General features: G+C 40.3%; 2 protein-coding genes across 3 annotated transcripts; one reads left to right on the top strand and one right to left on the bottom strand.

Annotated features, from left to right (window-relative positions):
- Positions 1-335: 335 nt before the first annotated feature.
- Positions 336-692, top strand: LOC133215104 (elongin-B-like). The gene is given in 1 exon segment (XM_061358869.1): positions 336-692. A coding segment is annotated over 1 exon segment (348 nt). The 5' UTR covers positions 336-344.
- Positions 693-5,608: 4,916 nt separating this feature from the next.
- LOC133215073 (beta-microseminoprotein-like) lies at positions 5,609-14,097 on the bottom strand. 2 transcript variants are annotated; one of them, XM_061358807.1, is made up of 5 exons: positions 14,080-14,097; positions 9,340-9,406; positions 7,932-8,040; positions 6,590-6,695; positions 5,609-5,891 (listed from the first exon to the last, which is right to left on the bottom strand). In XM_061358807.1, exons 2-5 carry the CDS (start codon positions 9,340-9,342, stop codon positions 5,762-5,764), a joined length of 348 nt encoding a protein of 115 aa, XP_061214791.1. In that variant the 5' UTR covers positions 9,343-9,406; positions 14,080-14,097; the 3' UTR covers positions 5,609-5,761. The 2 variants fall into 2 exon arrangements, with proteins under 2 accessions (XP_061214791.1, XP_061214790.1); XM_061358806.1 differs by lacking the exon at positions 14,080-14,097 and having other exon boundaries at positions 9,340-10,151.
- Positions 14,098-15,404: the final 1,307 nt, after the last annotated feature.

The following is a 15,404-nucleotide window of genomic DNA, read 5'->3' as shown; positions in this document are numbered from 1 at the left end:
GCCACACTGGCTGTCACCAAGCACCTTATTTTTCATGTGCCTTAGCATGCCTTGCAGGAGAATCTGCTCCAAGAGTTTCTAGGCACAGAGGTGAGACTGACTTGTCTGTAGTTCCCTGTGTGATCCATTTTCCCCTTCTTAAAAATGGGGGTTATACTACCCATTTTCCAGTCACTGGGAACTTCACCTGACTGCCATGATTTTTCAAATATGATGGCCAGTGGCTTAGCAGCTTCATTAGCCAGCTCCTTCAGGACCCGTGAATGGATTTCATCAGTTCCCATGGACTTGTGCACGTTCAGGTTCTTAAGGCAGTCTCGCACCAGATGATTGATATATGCTTGATGATTTGCTGTCACAAGACAACAGTCTTCACTGTGGCTAAAGATACAACTGTATACGAGTTGAAAAAGACGGCGGAGGGAATACTGAAGAAGCCACCAAAGGAGCAGTGGCTGTACAAAGATGCCCAGCTTCTAGATGATGATTATAGGACTTTGCTAGTCTGCAGCTTAAGCAGCCAAAGCTGACATCCTCATGTTCCTGCTGTGGTGAGCTTGATTCTATCCAAACCTGGCAATGACATTTTTGAACAATTGCATATTGACCTCTTCTCAAACACCCCAGAGATACTTCTTGTTATGCAGTTACAGGAGTCTGGTAGCAGCTCGAGTGAGGAAGCCTTGTGTTAAAACCAACATGTCCTGTTTTGCTTCTTGCAGACAGGGTGCTGGTCTTGTCAATCTAACCTGTGCCCATCTACACCCTTCCAAATGTGTTTATCTGACCAGTAAACACTGAAATTCAATTACATGATGTCAGTTGTGCTATAAGGTCCAGGCAAACAATGGAACTTTCCTGGGATCCTTATCCCAAATTAGTACTGGAGGAGATGAGTGGCAGCAGCTGGTTACATGGGCACTTCCTGAACTGTACGTGGAATATTGTGCTGTTTGTTTTTTGCAGCCAATACCTGTAGTCTTATCAGCTCTCATTTGCTGGGGGCTTTGGGAAGGTAAGCAGCGTTGCACAGACTAACTAATTTGGCATCCAGGCATTTGTTTTTCTGTTGTCTTCTTACATTCTGACAGTAGCACCTTTGAGGAAGTTTTGGCTGGAAATCTTGGGGAATGGGGTGCTAATATAATAAAACTGCAGTTTGAGAGTTCTGTAAGAATTTGGTTACCAAAATCCTTAAAGCATGATTGGTCCTACCAATGCTTCTACTGTTAACAAAGCTTATGAAGTTGCTTCTCTTCCCAAACAGAATCTATCCCAGCACTATTTTTCCTATGAACCAGCCTATTTCAGAATTTAATATTAGACTTTCCATTTTATCCCTAGTGATGTTTTCATAAGCCATCACATCTGATTCAACTTGCACTGCTGTGCTGAAAGGAGAAACTCCTGTTTTTCCTCTATTAACAGTCACAGGTGCTAATGCATCTATTTCCTGAATGAAACTTTGAAGTATTGTTATTGCTAAGTGTTTTGTTCTCCTAAACTACCCTTCTCCTGTATCAAGGGTAATTCAGGAAGGCCCCTCTACGTTCAAGTTAAAAAACTCTCTTGAAAGTACTCAGTCCCATCCATGATACCTTCTTGGATATAGACTAAATATATAGACCAAAGACACTCCTAAAAAGCCACTTGCGTTCTCAAACCTTACTGGAGTAAACAGAAATGGAGCTCATTTGCCAACTGAATCAGGATCTAGGTTTTGTGTTCCCTGTAGTTCTGACCTGTGACAGAGCTAGGATGTCATCTAGTGACTAGTGGATTTATAGAACAAAGAGAACCAAAAAAAAACAACATCAGAAAAATAAAGTTCTAGAGGTGTCATATCTGTACATAAATGAACTGTACTAAAGTAGCTGGGCTGTAGTCATAGCAATATGCCTGATCAAGCTTCTGCTTCTTTCCTACTTGGCTTGCTGAAAAACTTGGGTCCTTTCTGGAATTCTTTGCTGGCAGTGAGCACCAAGCAAAGAATACTGGTTTGCCACTCTCCATTTCTGATACAATTTTGGTCATTCTAACTTTTCCCCCTCCTTACTGAAGAAAGAAGGGAGAGTACCCCCATTTAAGACGGTTGAAAGAAAGTGATGGAGATGTTAATGAGGGATACTAACTGTTCAATAGCAGTTACATATGAAAAACCTAGCCCAGCCATGTAGCTAAACCAGACGCCAAACTTAAGGGTGTTATGATCCCAAATGTCTCTACAGGGTTCATAATAATGTTACAGAGCTGATCTCTTACCTAACCTGTTCGTATAATTTGCTGTTAATATTAGAAGACAATGCTCTATACGCTTTGAATGAGTTTGATTAATAGTTTGCCTTAAACAGCCAAATCCTACAAACAGGAACGAACAACTGACCTGGAAAAATACATTGTTAAATAATCCAGTTTATGACTTCAGGGGTATAAAGAATTTTGAATGAATACCACACCAAGCCAGAACCTTGCTCGCCTCTGCTTCCTCTGGTGTGCAGAACAGCAGCCCTTTTTCTTCAGGAGCAGGGTGAAAGCAGGAGAGCACCAAAATAAAATAAGCTCTTTCAACCCCTGGAAAGCCTGCTCTATGCACAGGACACGGGATATTGCTGTTAAGAGAGATCGAGCAAGTCCCAAACTAGGAATTGGAAAGGGGAGGAAAAGCTCTTCAGGAAGCTGTTGTGCCATTAGACTTTGGCTTGGCTCAGGATAACACATCAGGGATGGTTCCAAGCTGGTATTTCAGCCCAGTGCATCTACCCTGTCTTTCATACAGCAAACTGAAATGACTTCTGTATTAATACAGCTTAGGGAATGAATTCTTTCAGTCTCTGAGCCATTATAGTTAGCTGTTAAGCAAAACTGCTTGTTTCTGTCTCTGTAGATTTGCCCCATTTTGGCAGGCCAGGGCAGTAATGGCAGAAGTCTCTGTAATTAATGGAGAACATACCTCGTTAATTTGAAGGACATTATCTTGTGGTGGCAGAGAACTGCAGTTTATCACTGCTTTTTAACGGAGATCTACTTGAAGTGATTCTGCAAAAGCGCTGAAACCCTGAAGAACTGTAAAAAGCATGGACCAATGGTTGAAACACTCTGAAAGTAGCTAATGTGAAAACAGAATTCTGGGATGTGGGGAGGAATGTCAAAGTAACCCGTTCTTGCTGAGTGTTTTAAATTGGTTGTGTGAATTATGTGTTTTGGAGTTCCATGTAAATACCTGTTATAAAGCCAATCAGTTTGCCCTAAAATAATCCACAGCTTGGCCCAGGGAAACATGTGAGCAGCAATAGATTTGAACAAACTTTCAGGCTTTCAAAAGGTACCAATGCAAACTTCTCTGCATACCAACAGAAGAACTAAGAGCAAAGTGAACAAGAAAAATTGTCATGAATTGAATTTAGCAGAGTTTGTGTTTTTTCTAAATGGCATGAAGCAGAACGTGAACTGCAAGCCTCTAGCTTCTTTGGTATACATAATGTAAATGAGAAATGCACTTTCTTTGTTTGTGATTAAATTGAATTTTATTTTTAAGACTGGAGCAAAAAATCTTAATGGAACATTGAATGGGTACAAAACCATTAAGTTTTAGGTGATGAGCACTGTTTAATAGGAGAACTTCCATCAGATTTATGTGTGTTCTGGTGTTTGGTTTAAAAGACTTCATAGGCTAAGTACTAGATTTCATTTTTAGGCCAAGAACACCTTTCCAGTACTCAGTGGGAGTAGAGGACCAGCTCTCTGAAACTGCCTCCCTTGCTAGCAGGAGAGCTATGTGCTACCAGGTAAGGAGAGGGAAACTGGAAGGAAGAGAGCCCACAACCTCTTCTGCTTTGCCTGAGCTGTGTTGTCTCCCAAGGCTCTGCAGAGTCCCCTAAACCTTTAACACATTAGGTTAATTGAGGAAACTCTTTTGTGAGTGTTTCCTTTCCACTACATCGTGAAAGAATTGTTATGATCTAAAGCTTTGAGGGTTGAGGAATGTATTCTCTGTGTAAGACTGTAGCTGTGTGTGTTGAAGCAGTGAAATGCCAAAACAAAACATTGCTTTACTCTTCCTCCTTTTGACAAGCAGAACTTTGCATGCTCTGTCTCTGCTTTCTTGACTTTTCAGGGGTTTTGTCATCCTCCCACAGCTAGACTCCTTCAGAGGGAAGAGAGCCAAGTCCTTGCTGTGCTTCTGGTGCTCCAAAACGAGATGCAATGGGTAACATAATTTCTTCCCATGTTGAAACTTGGAGCAGACAAGGAGAGCAGGCTGTTCCCTGGAAGTTCTTTGGTTTAGACATGAAATCTTTCCTACTCCTGCATAGCTGACATGATAGATCTGCATATTGCAACAAGATCTAGCAGATGGTGGAGAAAGCTGCTTGGGTGGATTTAAAATGTAAATAGGTCTGGGTCATATAGGAATGCTGGTTCAGGCTGGCTTTTCTGGACTTCGGATGTAAACATCTAGTAGGCCTTAAAAAATATAAATCTTTGGTTATCACTTACTTGAGACTTGGCATTCTCAATGGACATGCCTTAAAACTGAACCCAGAAGCCTCTTGCAGACAGAAAGACATGTATAAAATGGGTTAGGTTGGAAGGGACCTTTTTGAAGATCATCTCATTCTGTCCCCTGCCACAGGCAGGTACACCTTCCATTAGACCTGGTTGCTCAAAGCCCTGTCCAAACTGGTCTTCAACACTGCCAGGGATGGAGCATCCACAACTGTTCCAGTGCCTCACCACCCTCATTGTAAATAATTTTTTTCTTGTACATAATGTGAATGTTTTAGTTTAAAACCTTTACCCCTTGTCCTATCCTTACATGCTCTTCTAAAAAAACTCTCTCCATCCATGCTGCTACCTTTCCTGTGTCACCTCCTTTGGTGGAAACCAGAAATAGCAACCCTAAAATTCCCAAGCACCATGGTGCGACTGAGCAAATGTACCCATAAAGATTATGAAGCAGTACTGTGAGGGAGAGCTGGAGAGCTTATACTGGAAAATGTATCCATCTCAGTTATTGTTTGTGGAATCATGTAGCTCCTTCCATGTTTGAAGTATCTCCATCTAGCTGCAATCCTGCCCATTGGCCAGTTTAAGAACTTGAATTTCTTAAGGGCTGATCTGAATAAAGGACCTTTTCTTTTACCCAAACCCCAGGCTGAGGACTCGGTTTGCTGTGCTGTGAATGCTATATAAGTAAAGTACTGGGTTAGCCAAGGTAGCTGGTGGCTTTTTCAGTCCTTAAGCTGGGCAGGCTCCAGGGAGCCATATAAAAGATCATATAAGACACTTTCTTAGAAAAGAGAGTATCCAGAAGGCTTAAGCTGCTTTTTGTTTCTTTTCTTTTTCTTTTTTTTAATATTAATTCTTTAGGTTTCCATTCTCAAACAAGAAAATGTCACATGAATTTCTGATGCTTCCTCTGTTATTCTTTTAGCTGTGCAGATAGTACAATATACTCCCTAGCACTGAGTTATGACTACAGAAGAGTTATAATTAACATCTACTGAGGTTGCTTTAAAATTTAAAATGTTTAATTTATAGTCTTAAGGAAGGAACAAGTCAGTTCTTTCTTCATGGGGAAGCAGAAGGCAGAGAAAGCAAGGGACTATTTTGTGAGTGGATACTCAGTTTTATTATGTGTTAGGTTTTATGAATAGATTTCACTTTACAGTTGCATTTTTCAGGTTGTTTTCATTTGTGAGAAAGAACCCTTAAAACAAACAAAAAAGGAAATAATTCCCAAATCCACAATCCTTCTTTATTAGCCCACCCACGTACGTACTGGGCATTCTTTTGAGTGATCATCTTTCTCCACTACTTTATAAGTGCAGGTCTCCTTGTTGAAAATGCTTACACAGTTCTCTTCATCATAGTCAGATGGTGTTGAGAAGCTGTGGTCAGGAAAAGAAAGGCAAAGAGGTAATGAGACCAAGAAGTAAACAGCTTCCATTTCAGATGATATCTACACCTTTAGTAGGAAGAGTCTATACTGGGGAGCTGTTCAAGAGCAGAAAAGGGGACTCACATAAAGATGTTACCTAGTCACCCTGCTTAAGCAGGATGAATAGAAAGTTGTAGTTTACTAATCTGATTTAAACCCAAACAATGTTTGTTGTGTTTATTTGCTACTCATTGCTTTTTCTCTTCAGCCACAGTATGGAGCAAAATTGCGTGAGTGGTTGGGTGTCATCATAGGAAAATTACATGCAGGCCAGTGTATCTTGAGCTGCCCCTCAAAGAAAAGAGGGGTAATGTATAGCTTTGGGAAGACCTGAATTAGCAGCAGTAGAAATTTCTTAAGTAACTATGTGCTCTCTCTTGAACCAGTATCTTGCATGAAATTTTATCCCCGAGAAGGATGAAGCACTCTTCTTAAAATCAAGAATAATTTGTTAAACATGAGGTATATTTGTCAGCGGAGGGTTTTTGTGTGTTCAGAGATGATGGTATTGAGTTAATGTGTAACTTTTTGATATCAAGTGAGCAAGAGAAGGGCCACAGACATTTCTCAGGGACCCCTGCATAAAAAGGAATGTTTTGTGCTTGCCATGGCAGCAGAGGAAAAACCCCACTGCTGCTCTGAACTCACCTGGAGCAGCAGTCAATTGCACCCTCAGAACAAGAGCAATCATGGCAGCTGTCAGTCCTCCACTGGGAACCAAGTTCATGCAGCTCTCCATTCAAGTCACGGCAGCCTGAAAACAGTGTGTGCAAGCAGCCTTCAGTGTCAGACCTATTGCAGTAACAACACTACTGCTTACTTACAATAAGTTGGATCTTTGCAGGCTTTTTACATTAGCATCCCTGTCTGGCAAAAAAATAGGTTCCCAAAGACTGCTACAGAGCAGGACTGCTAATATTCTAATGCATGGAGAAGGGTAACCTGGCTGCCTCTTTTTCCTGTGATGAGCATCAGTACCAGGTTTCCTGGAGTAGTTCATCTTTAAGTATAGGAGTTGGAGCCCCCAGGCACAGACCTGGTCAGAATTTAGAAAAGGCTTTGACTTTCCCCCTCATTGACACCAACTGCTGTTGACTCTTCATTTAGAGCAAGACTAAATCTGCCTGGAAAACTTTCCTCAATCCCAAACTGTAGGAAGAAAGCACATATTGTGTATAAAGTTCCCATCAATAGTCACAGAATACACTTTCTAAATAAGTGACCTGGAAAGTAGAATTTTATGTGGCTAGGACAAGACAGACTGAAGAGTTTGGGGTTTCTAGGTTGTGTCTTGGCCTATAAATGTCTTGTTTCTTTAGCAATGCTAACTCACTTGTCTAGCAGTAGCACTATCTTTCCAAGAAAATCTTGTTTTGGAGGCACCTGGTTTATTTTGCATATTGGCACATAACAGCTTTTCTTGTGTCCAGATAATTGCATGTTTCTTTTTTGAGCACTCATTTTCTTATAGCTAGTCTATCAATCTACAGATGAGAGAAGCTATGTTCTGGAGAAAGAGTCTCAGACTCAAGTGGAGCAGCCATTCAGTTCTTAAGAACTTGTTTTGGACAGGGAAACAACTAATGAGTAAATTAATTAGTGTGCTGAACACTTGCCAATCTGATTCCTACTTTATACTGTCTATACAGACACAGAGAAAGGCCTTTCCCCCCCTTCTTTGTATTTCTAAATATGCTGCCATAATGAAAACACGAATTATTGCATCATGCAGATGGATAAAGTAAGCCTGTGCTACTTCCCTACACAAAATTAATTTTTAATTTGGTCTGTGTGATGCTCCTCAGATAATCTCTTCTTTTTATAACATTATAAATTCCCTGCTCTCCATGCCCCATTTTCTTCCCCTTTCCTAAAGTTTTCTCTCCACTGTTTCCACTTTTGAATTTTGATAAATTGTATGGAATGGACAAACCAAATCAGGCAGTACTTGTGGTGGCATCTGTCAAGTTGATGTTAGCTGATTTCTTACCTACAATCTTGCCATCAGACAACTCTGGCTTTGATGTCTGCCGGACACAATAAGCATGGGACAGTGGAATGCTAACAGCAAGAACAAGAAGGCAGGCCAAGATAGTTTTCTGTACAAGAAAGCAGAATTCATAGGAATATTTCAGTAACTGTTAATATTTCTTGGTCATAAATACTACCATTAGAAATAGCAAAATACATTGCAGTTTCAAATAAAAAATCCAATTGTCTTTTGCAGTTTAGAAACTTCAATATGCAACCAGGAATATGAACCATTTAGAAGAAACAGAAGCACACCATTATGTGGGAGGAGCGAAAGAGCCTGTCTTTATTCCAAGGTGTCAAAAGCAAGCATTGCCTGATACAGAACTCGTAGGCCCAGAACTACTTCTGAAAGGAGTGTGTTCTGTTCCCATCCCCTTTAATTTTTCTTGTTCTTATTTTCTCCATGGGATCGGTCACTGACTGCCTCTGCTACTAACCTCACTCCTAGTTGTAAAAACTACTTCACAGGAGTCTGAAAATCCCACTGGGGGTCTTAACCTAACATTGAAGGACTAGGAACAAGCTGAAGAACTTCAGCTACAGTTGAACTCTCAAGACTTGGTCCTGCTTTGAGCAGGAGGCTTGACCAAATGACTTGCAGATGTCCTTTCCAACCTAGGTAACTCTATATTAGCTAACCTTTGTCATCAGCTTTTTCTGAAAGGTCAGCTTAAATTTCTCAGCTAATCTCTTAGCCCTTCAAATATTTCAATCTAATATTAAAAGTTTTCATTAGGGATGTGAAGGAAAAGAGCAGAATTCTAGGATGGAATTAGCAGTGATGAATTTCAAATGTTGGTAAAAGTAGACCAGCAGTAGACAATGACACACACACGCACACATTGTATTTATGTGTGTTTGTTTTGGAAAGAGTTGATCTGGTGGCTGATAAAAAAGTTATAGCTGAGAGGTAAGAAGAGGAGAAACCAGCATTTTATTTTGCAGAAGAGATTAAAACCCACAGAGCTGCAAATGAGTAAAAATTAAGACAACATTTTTGAGTTTAACTTCAGATATTATCTAGACTCTTCACAAAAACTAACCAGTTATAGGTTGAGATATAACAGGGCTGCTTTCTGACAGAAAAGGTATCTCCAAACATTACATGTAAGTGAAAACAGGTTATAATAAAAAGCCTTAGCTGGAGTTCCTATTAGACATCTCCTGATGTATACATGCTGATATGTTACCCAAGGTTTTACCTGCCTGTGCCTATCTGTCTGACTGTTGCTCTCAAAACACAGAATTTATACTTCCTCCAAGTTGCTTAGATGTCTGAATCATGAGTTAAATCCAGAAGAACCTCCTTTAAAATTTATAGCAACATGACATGTTTTTTTACAGTATAAAATGTAAGGACTCACCATTTTTGCAGAATTATGAGGTTTTCAGTAAGGAGGCAGCCTGTAGGAAGCTCATCTTCTCAGAGGACTTATATATAGAGAGAATTCATTATGTCAGTCACTGAGCAAACTGAACATGCATGAGTATCTCCAATGAGGTTTCTGCAAAATGACCTCATGGTGTGGACATTATTAAAATAAGCTAATTATATACAGGAAGGTTTAGTTGTAAAAGGCAGTGAAAAGATAGGTGTGGCTTTTGTGCCACGCCAGATCTGGAGAGCAGTTGTGGGAGGTACTTTGAAAGAAATTTTGAGTCTAAAATAAGTATTTAGCACTTACCCTGAGAAACCTATTAGAGACATTGTGGTTGCCACTGACAACAAAAGTTGCATGCTGAGTTTGAACCACCTACATTTCAAGAGAGGGACTTGGAACAATCATTCAGCGTTCTTCATCAGCTGAGCATGAAAAAAGGCTCTTGCAGGAAAGGAGTAGTGCTTGGAAGGATTACATGTAAAGCATGGTTTCTGTGGAGAGTGGATGGCATCTGCAGGCCTTTAGAAAAGGGTCATAGCCATTTTTTTTGTTCAGTTTTCCATCAGGTAGAAGCCTAATTGTGTTCGCTTATTGTGTGGGATTGGGAATAGAGGTTGAACTCCAAGCTGGGGTGACTACCTCAGGTCTTCTACCCAAACTACAAACCTGAGAGGTAGCTCACGAAGTCCATGTGAGAAAGCCAGCATTGTTGCAATGCAGGCCAGAGACCACTATTCACAGGGGCATCTTAGCTGGCTTTCAACTCGGTAGGTTGGGTAAATTGTTTTTTTCTACAGTTACCAGATCTTTCTTCAGGGTGGCGGAAAGGAGCTGAAGTGCCTGCTGAAGTTCGTAGGTTTGATAAAGCTGCTCACAGTCAGCCTGTCTAATAAGTTAGATTTGGCAATGCTGGTGCATGCACTGCCCTGAAGCAGGAGATGACTAATATCACAGCCATGAGGCTCCTGCCCTTGACTCCTAATCACTGGTAAACCAACAAAACATGACAGCTCATGAGTACAGGCATTGGAAATCTCTTTATAGAAGAAAAAGCAAGAGCTTTGCGTGTCTGCTCTTTGTAATCTTTTTTTTCTGAGAACTATTTCTCCTTGGCTGACAAGACTGTGGAAAGTACCAGAGTCTTTCCTAAGTTATTGGCTCTTTCATGTTCTCAGAGGTAATCTGGAGCAAATATTCTGTGACAGTTTGGAAAAAAAAGTATCATCACATTGCATTGATTTATATTGTTCTTTTTTTTTTTTTTATATGTTGTGGAGTTTGCATGCAATATTGCTTGAAAGGCATCCTTCAGCAGTTCATGTATGTGAATGTAAGTCACCAGACACAACAGTTTCTGATGCTAGTGTATTACAGTGAAACTTGTGGAATTTGTTGCAGCCAAAATGCAGTCAAATTGCTGATTTGGTGCTGAGTGACAGAAAACACCTTTGTCACTCATCTCCAAAATCCAAAAATCCAAGCAATGTGCATGAGTGTTTTCTCTCTCAACTTTTCAGACAAGCAGTGACCGCCCTGCTGTTCCCATTTCAGGACCCTCCCTGTTTTCTAAGTGCAGGCTATGCTAGGTATGGAGAAAAGTTCTTGCAAGCAGCTTTCTTTGGGATGCAGCAGGGAGTAACCTGTGTAAGCTTGGGCATGGTGAGGAAGCTCTTGTGTGATCTGTGAACCCGAGGGACCCTAACAACATGTTGTGGTGCTGAAATTACTCAGAGCAGCAAACTATGAAGATAGTCCGTTCATACATCAATTAGTTAGGTAATCTGTGGCCTATAGTACGTTGTTTCTTCATGCTCTTTTTGTACAGGATTATAGGTATATCACTTGTGTGGGGAACAGATATCTCCAACAAATATTGTTTTGTTGAAATCTTATGTTTTCTTCCCAACTGGTTTATTTCTTACTAAAAATATTTAAGAATATCACTGTTCTGCCCAGTTCTGTGTCCTCTTTCCATTTATGCTGATGAACAGAGTATCCTGTTTCTTCCTAAGTCAGGGAAAAATCTTGGGAACTTTCTTTGAAGATTTACCTCACTATTTTACTGAGTCATTCTTCAGCTGGGATTTCTAGTTACATGTCTCTGACTGCAGAGATAATAAGAGTAATGCAATATTGTCAGCCTTGGATTTTCTGTATCTTTTAGTGCTAAGCAATAAACAGAGAAGCCCAGGATGGTTTTGGAGCAGTAATGTTATTTATGAACTTAAAGCTAGAAGACATCCACTAGAATGAAAGCAGGCCAGAAACCTTGCTACTTAACCCAGCATTAGAGTACTACTCTCACATTCTTGATGGAATCAGCTTTCTATAGGAGGGAGTAAGTGCAGGACTCCTTATAGAAGACAAGTTCACATATCCAGTTATTAACACCAGTAGGTTGACTACCATTGAGAGGCGGAAAGCAAGAAGAGAAAGCATGAGGCATATCAGATCACAAGTAAACACAATTTTACATATAAATTTGTCTTGACCTTGAACTGACAGTACTAGGTACAATGTACATTGCTTTTACAATTGTTAAGCAAAGTCTGCCACATTTGCATGTGAGAAAGAACAACATTTATAGGAAAAAGCCCAAGCAAACCGTGCTAAAATACACAGTGCACTGTTGACACAGAAACAGTCTGTAGGTGTGATAGAAGGAAGTTTTATCTTGGTGGGAATATTTTTGTTAACTCTGAGGTTCATATACTTATGAACCTCAAAGCTTATGTCTTCATATCTCTCCTGGCATAAGAATTAGCCAAGAATTGGATTCATTTTACAGGCAAGGGGCATGGATTTTGTGAGTGACATGTCCCAGGTAACATGTGGCATAGCAGAAATTTGAATTGAGGTCTCAGTTAAAGCTATGAGGCCCAAGCAGGAGATGTTATTTCTCCCCTGATCTGAACATGCCTGTCTCCTTCCATATGGGTCAGAGTCCTCATTCCTGGGCTAAGTTTCAGTTTTAATTCACTTTGGATAAACACTTTGGAGTTTTTTTTCCCAGTTTAGTTCTGTGTGTAAACAAAGATTCCTCTTGCTGAGGATAAGCAATAAGCCATGAACATAGAGACAGACAGGATCTAAAGAACCAACTGCAAATGCCATGCTGTGTTTGCAAGGAGGAGACCTCAATCTCTGAACTGAGGAAAACGCCCACAGATGCTGATACTACAGCAGCAAGGACAAAAGTCCAGAGACAGTAAACCCAAATGGATAAGAGTGACAGAGGTAGCTGAAAGGAGATCTCCAATTTATGGGAAATGCAGTTTTTCCTGTAACATTCAACTCAAGCCACATAGTAACAAAAACACCTTAGAAATCTTCAGTGAACCAGAAAATGACAGAACAGTTTATTCTGGAAATGAAAAAACACAGTGATTCCAAACACAGCTTGTTATCCCAACCTGCAGCTGGTTAAGCAAATTAAGATCATAAAGCTAAGGAAAAGTAAAGACTTTAGAGGTGTGACTTGTGGAGTCAGCTATAGGAAAGGTTGTGGGTGGGAGCATTTCTGCAGCTCTTGCCACTGGTGCCTCTAGCTTTGTGGAACTTACATGATGCAATAGTGGACCATGCTCTGGTCATGCTGGCATTGGAAGCATGTCTGGAAGTCTTTCAGGTGGTACCAAATTTATGCAGTCTTCCATCTTTAACACAACATGCACATGCATGAGCTAAATGAAAGGAGGCTTAACTTCAGTTTTATATTGTCACTGTCAGCCACTTACTTGAGTGACCTCTGTGCCTTTTTTTTTGTTTGTTTGTTTTTTTTTTTTGAAGCTCAGTTAATTCTACACCTACACTGTATTTCAGCTCTATTTAGAGAGCGTAAGCTTGTTTCAATTTCCTAAACGTATTAGTCAGTGTTTCCATGGATATTGTTGCTGCATGGACTCAGAACAGACTGAAGTGGGAAGGGCAGCCACAAAATGCTTCAGCCAAACCCATGGGATATCTTGGCTGTTGTGATCTTTTCTCTTTAATTCCAATGTAATGTGTAAAATCCTGCTTCCTTCCATTGCCTGTGTTGCATTCTTCCTGTCTGTTCCTGATGGGCAGCAACTAGAACAGAACAACATCAAGACAGCTATCATGGCATGGAATTCTATTTCATTTAAAAATGAACTAAGCATCTGTAAATCACTTAAAATATGAAGACTTACTGAGGAGCTATTAATATTAAAAATACAAATGTAACCTTATGAGATAATAACTAAGTTTCAGAAGTTTTAGAAGAAAAATGTAGTTTTAATTTGTAAAACTCTAGTAGGAAGAAACTTGAAATACTGAAATAATTCCAGGATCACATAGCACAGCTTCAAACTACAACAAGCTGAATGTTAATCTTGATGTGTGCACATCTCAGTGGTTTGAATTAAAGAGGAACCTCCAAGTCATTTTTGTTAGTCATGAAAAAGTAAATTTTTAAAATGAGGGTTTAAAGAGGAGGAGGGGGTGGAAGAAAAAAAAAACATGCTGATTTTTCTCAAGAAACAGTTCTATGAGCTATGTAGGAAGCCTTTGGATGTCCATGCTAAAAATATTACTTGCCCTAAGAAGCTGCAGCTGTTCTGTAAGTGAGAACATTCCTTCAGGTACCAGTTGAGGCTGTGTTCTGTGTAATTTTGACATGAACTGGCAGAAAAGGGGAGAAGTCAGGGCAAGTTTCAAAATTGTTCCTTTCCTGCAGTATACGAAATGGAGAAAACTTACCTTTGGACCTTAAGCAATGTGAGAACGTTCATTTCCACACGCTGCTGTTCAGAGGAATGTCATGATTAAATCAGAGAATGGAAGGTTTAAAAAAGGCATGTGCAAACGTTTATACTGGAAAAAGCTGAACAGACTAATTCAGGCCCCTCACATTTTTTTTTGCCTAGCAGGAACCAACTGTACAGAAACAGAATTATTGACTGATACCCAGCCTGCAGCACAGAGAGCTTTAAAAGGTGAAGTATGTAATACCACTGCTTGCAAAATGCTGGAATCCTTTTCCCAAAAGGAGATATCTTGAGTGAAGCCATAAGAAAGTTTAAAACAGTTTTCACTGGCAAATTACCAAAAACAAAGCCAGAAAAAACATACCAACTTAAATCCTTCTGAGTCTACTGATGGCTTTCAGAATTTGAGATGGGTTGTCTTGAGAAGCAACTACCTCTGCTGAATAAATAAATACAAGCTGATAATTGATTTGGGACCATGTGAGGAACCCTTCTCTAAGTGTTCAGCTGTGTGTAGCCTCATACTCTTACAAGAAAACAGACCTGTTGTGCTTATGGAACATCATTAAACAGCCCATTCGTATTGGAAGATGTGTTTCATTCTTAAGACACACAACAGTTAATTGCAGACTGTTGTGCGTTTAGATAGTTCTGGAGCATAGAGACCATGTACAAGCAGTATTTTATAGGGTATTGTTGCCTGGTCTCCTGTGTGGACAGATTTAGGACATTAACAATTGCCAGGTGTGAGATTCAGTTTTAAAGGCCATCAATGGATTTCTCTCCCCAGGGATGTGGGGAATTTTTCTACTAAAGAGACAGAAGGCATCTGCCTTTTATTAGTACCTCAAGCTCTGTTGCCATGAGGAAGCATGTCTCATGTCTCCAGGGACTGACCACAGAATCACAGAACAGAGTGAGAAAGGACCTTAAGATCACATAGTCCCATCCTTCCCCTCCTTCCCCCTGCCATGCGCAGGGATCTAGATCTTTTTTTCAGTGTGGGCAAGAGCCACTGACTGCTGCAGTGCAGTGTGTGCAGATTTTCGGAAGCAAGGCTTGGAAGAGGCCACATGGGAGAAAATAAGTGGGTAGGGGCAAGAAAAAGGATGATGATCTTCCATCCTCTGTTTTCAGAGAACTCTTGCCAAAACTCATGCAACAGTTTAGGTGTGCCCTGAGTAGGTCCAATTGTACAGCATGTCCCAAACAGTGCACACTTTCCAAATGATAATGGACTTTGACACCTAGTGAGCTAAAATGTCTGCTGTGACCCTTGGCTAGAGCAGACCCTGAAAAGCATGAGCGTGGCTTATG

Source organism: Neopsephotus bourkii, unplaced genomic scaffold (assembly GCF_033783945.1).
Source record: "Neopsephotus bourkii isolate Nb327-2 ecotype Australia unplaced genomic scaffold, CSIRO-AGI_Nbou_v1 NB_951, whole genome shotgun sequence".
NCBI classification, from domain to species: domain Eukaryota; kingdom Metazoa; phylum Chordata; class Aves; order Psittaciformes; family Psittacidae; genus Neopsephotus; species Neopsephotus bourkii.
The sequence above is the reverse complement of the archived record's forward strand: the minus strand, read 5'-3'. Positions and strand labels throughout refer to the sequence as shown.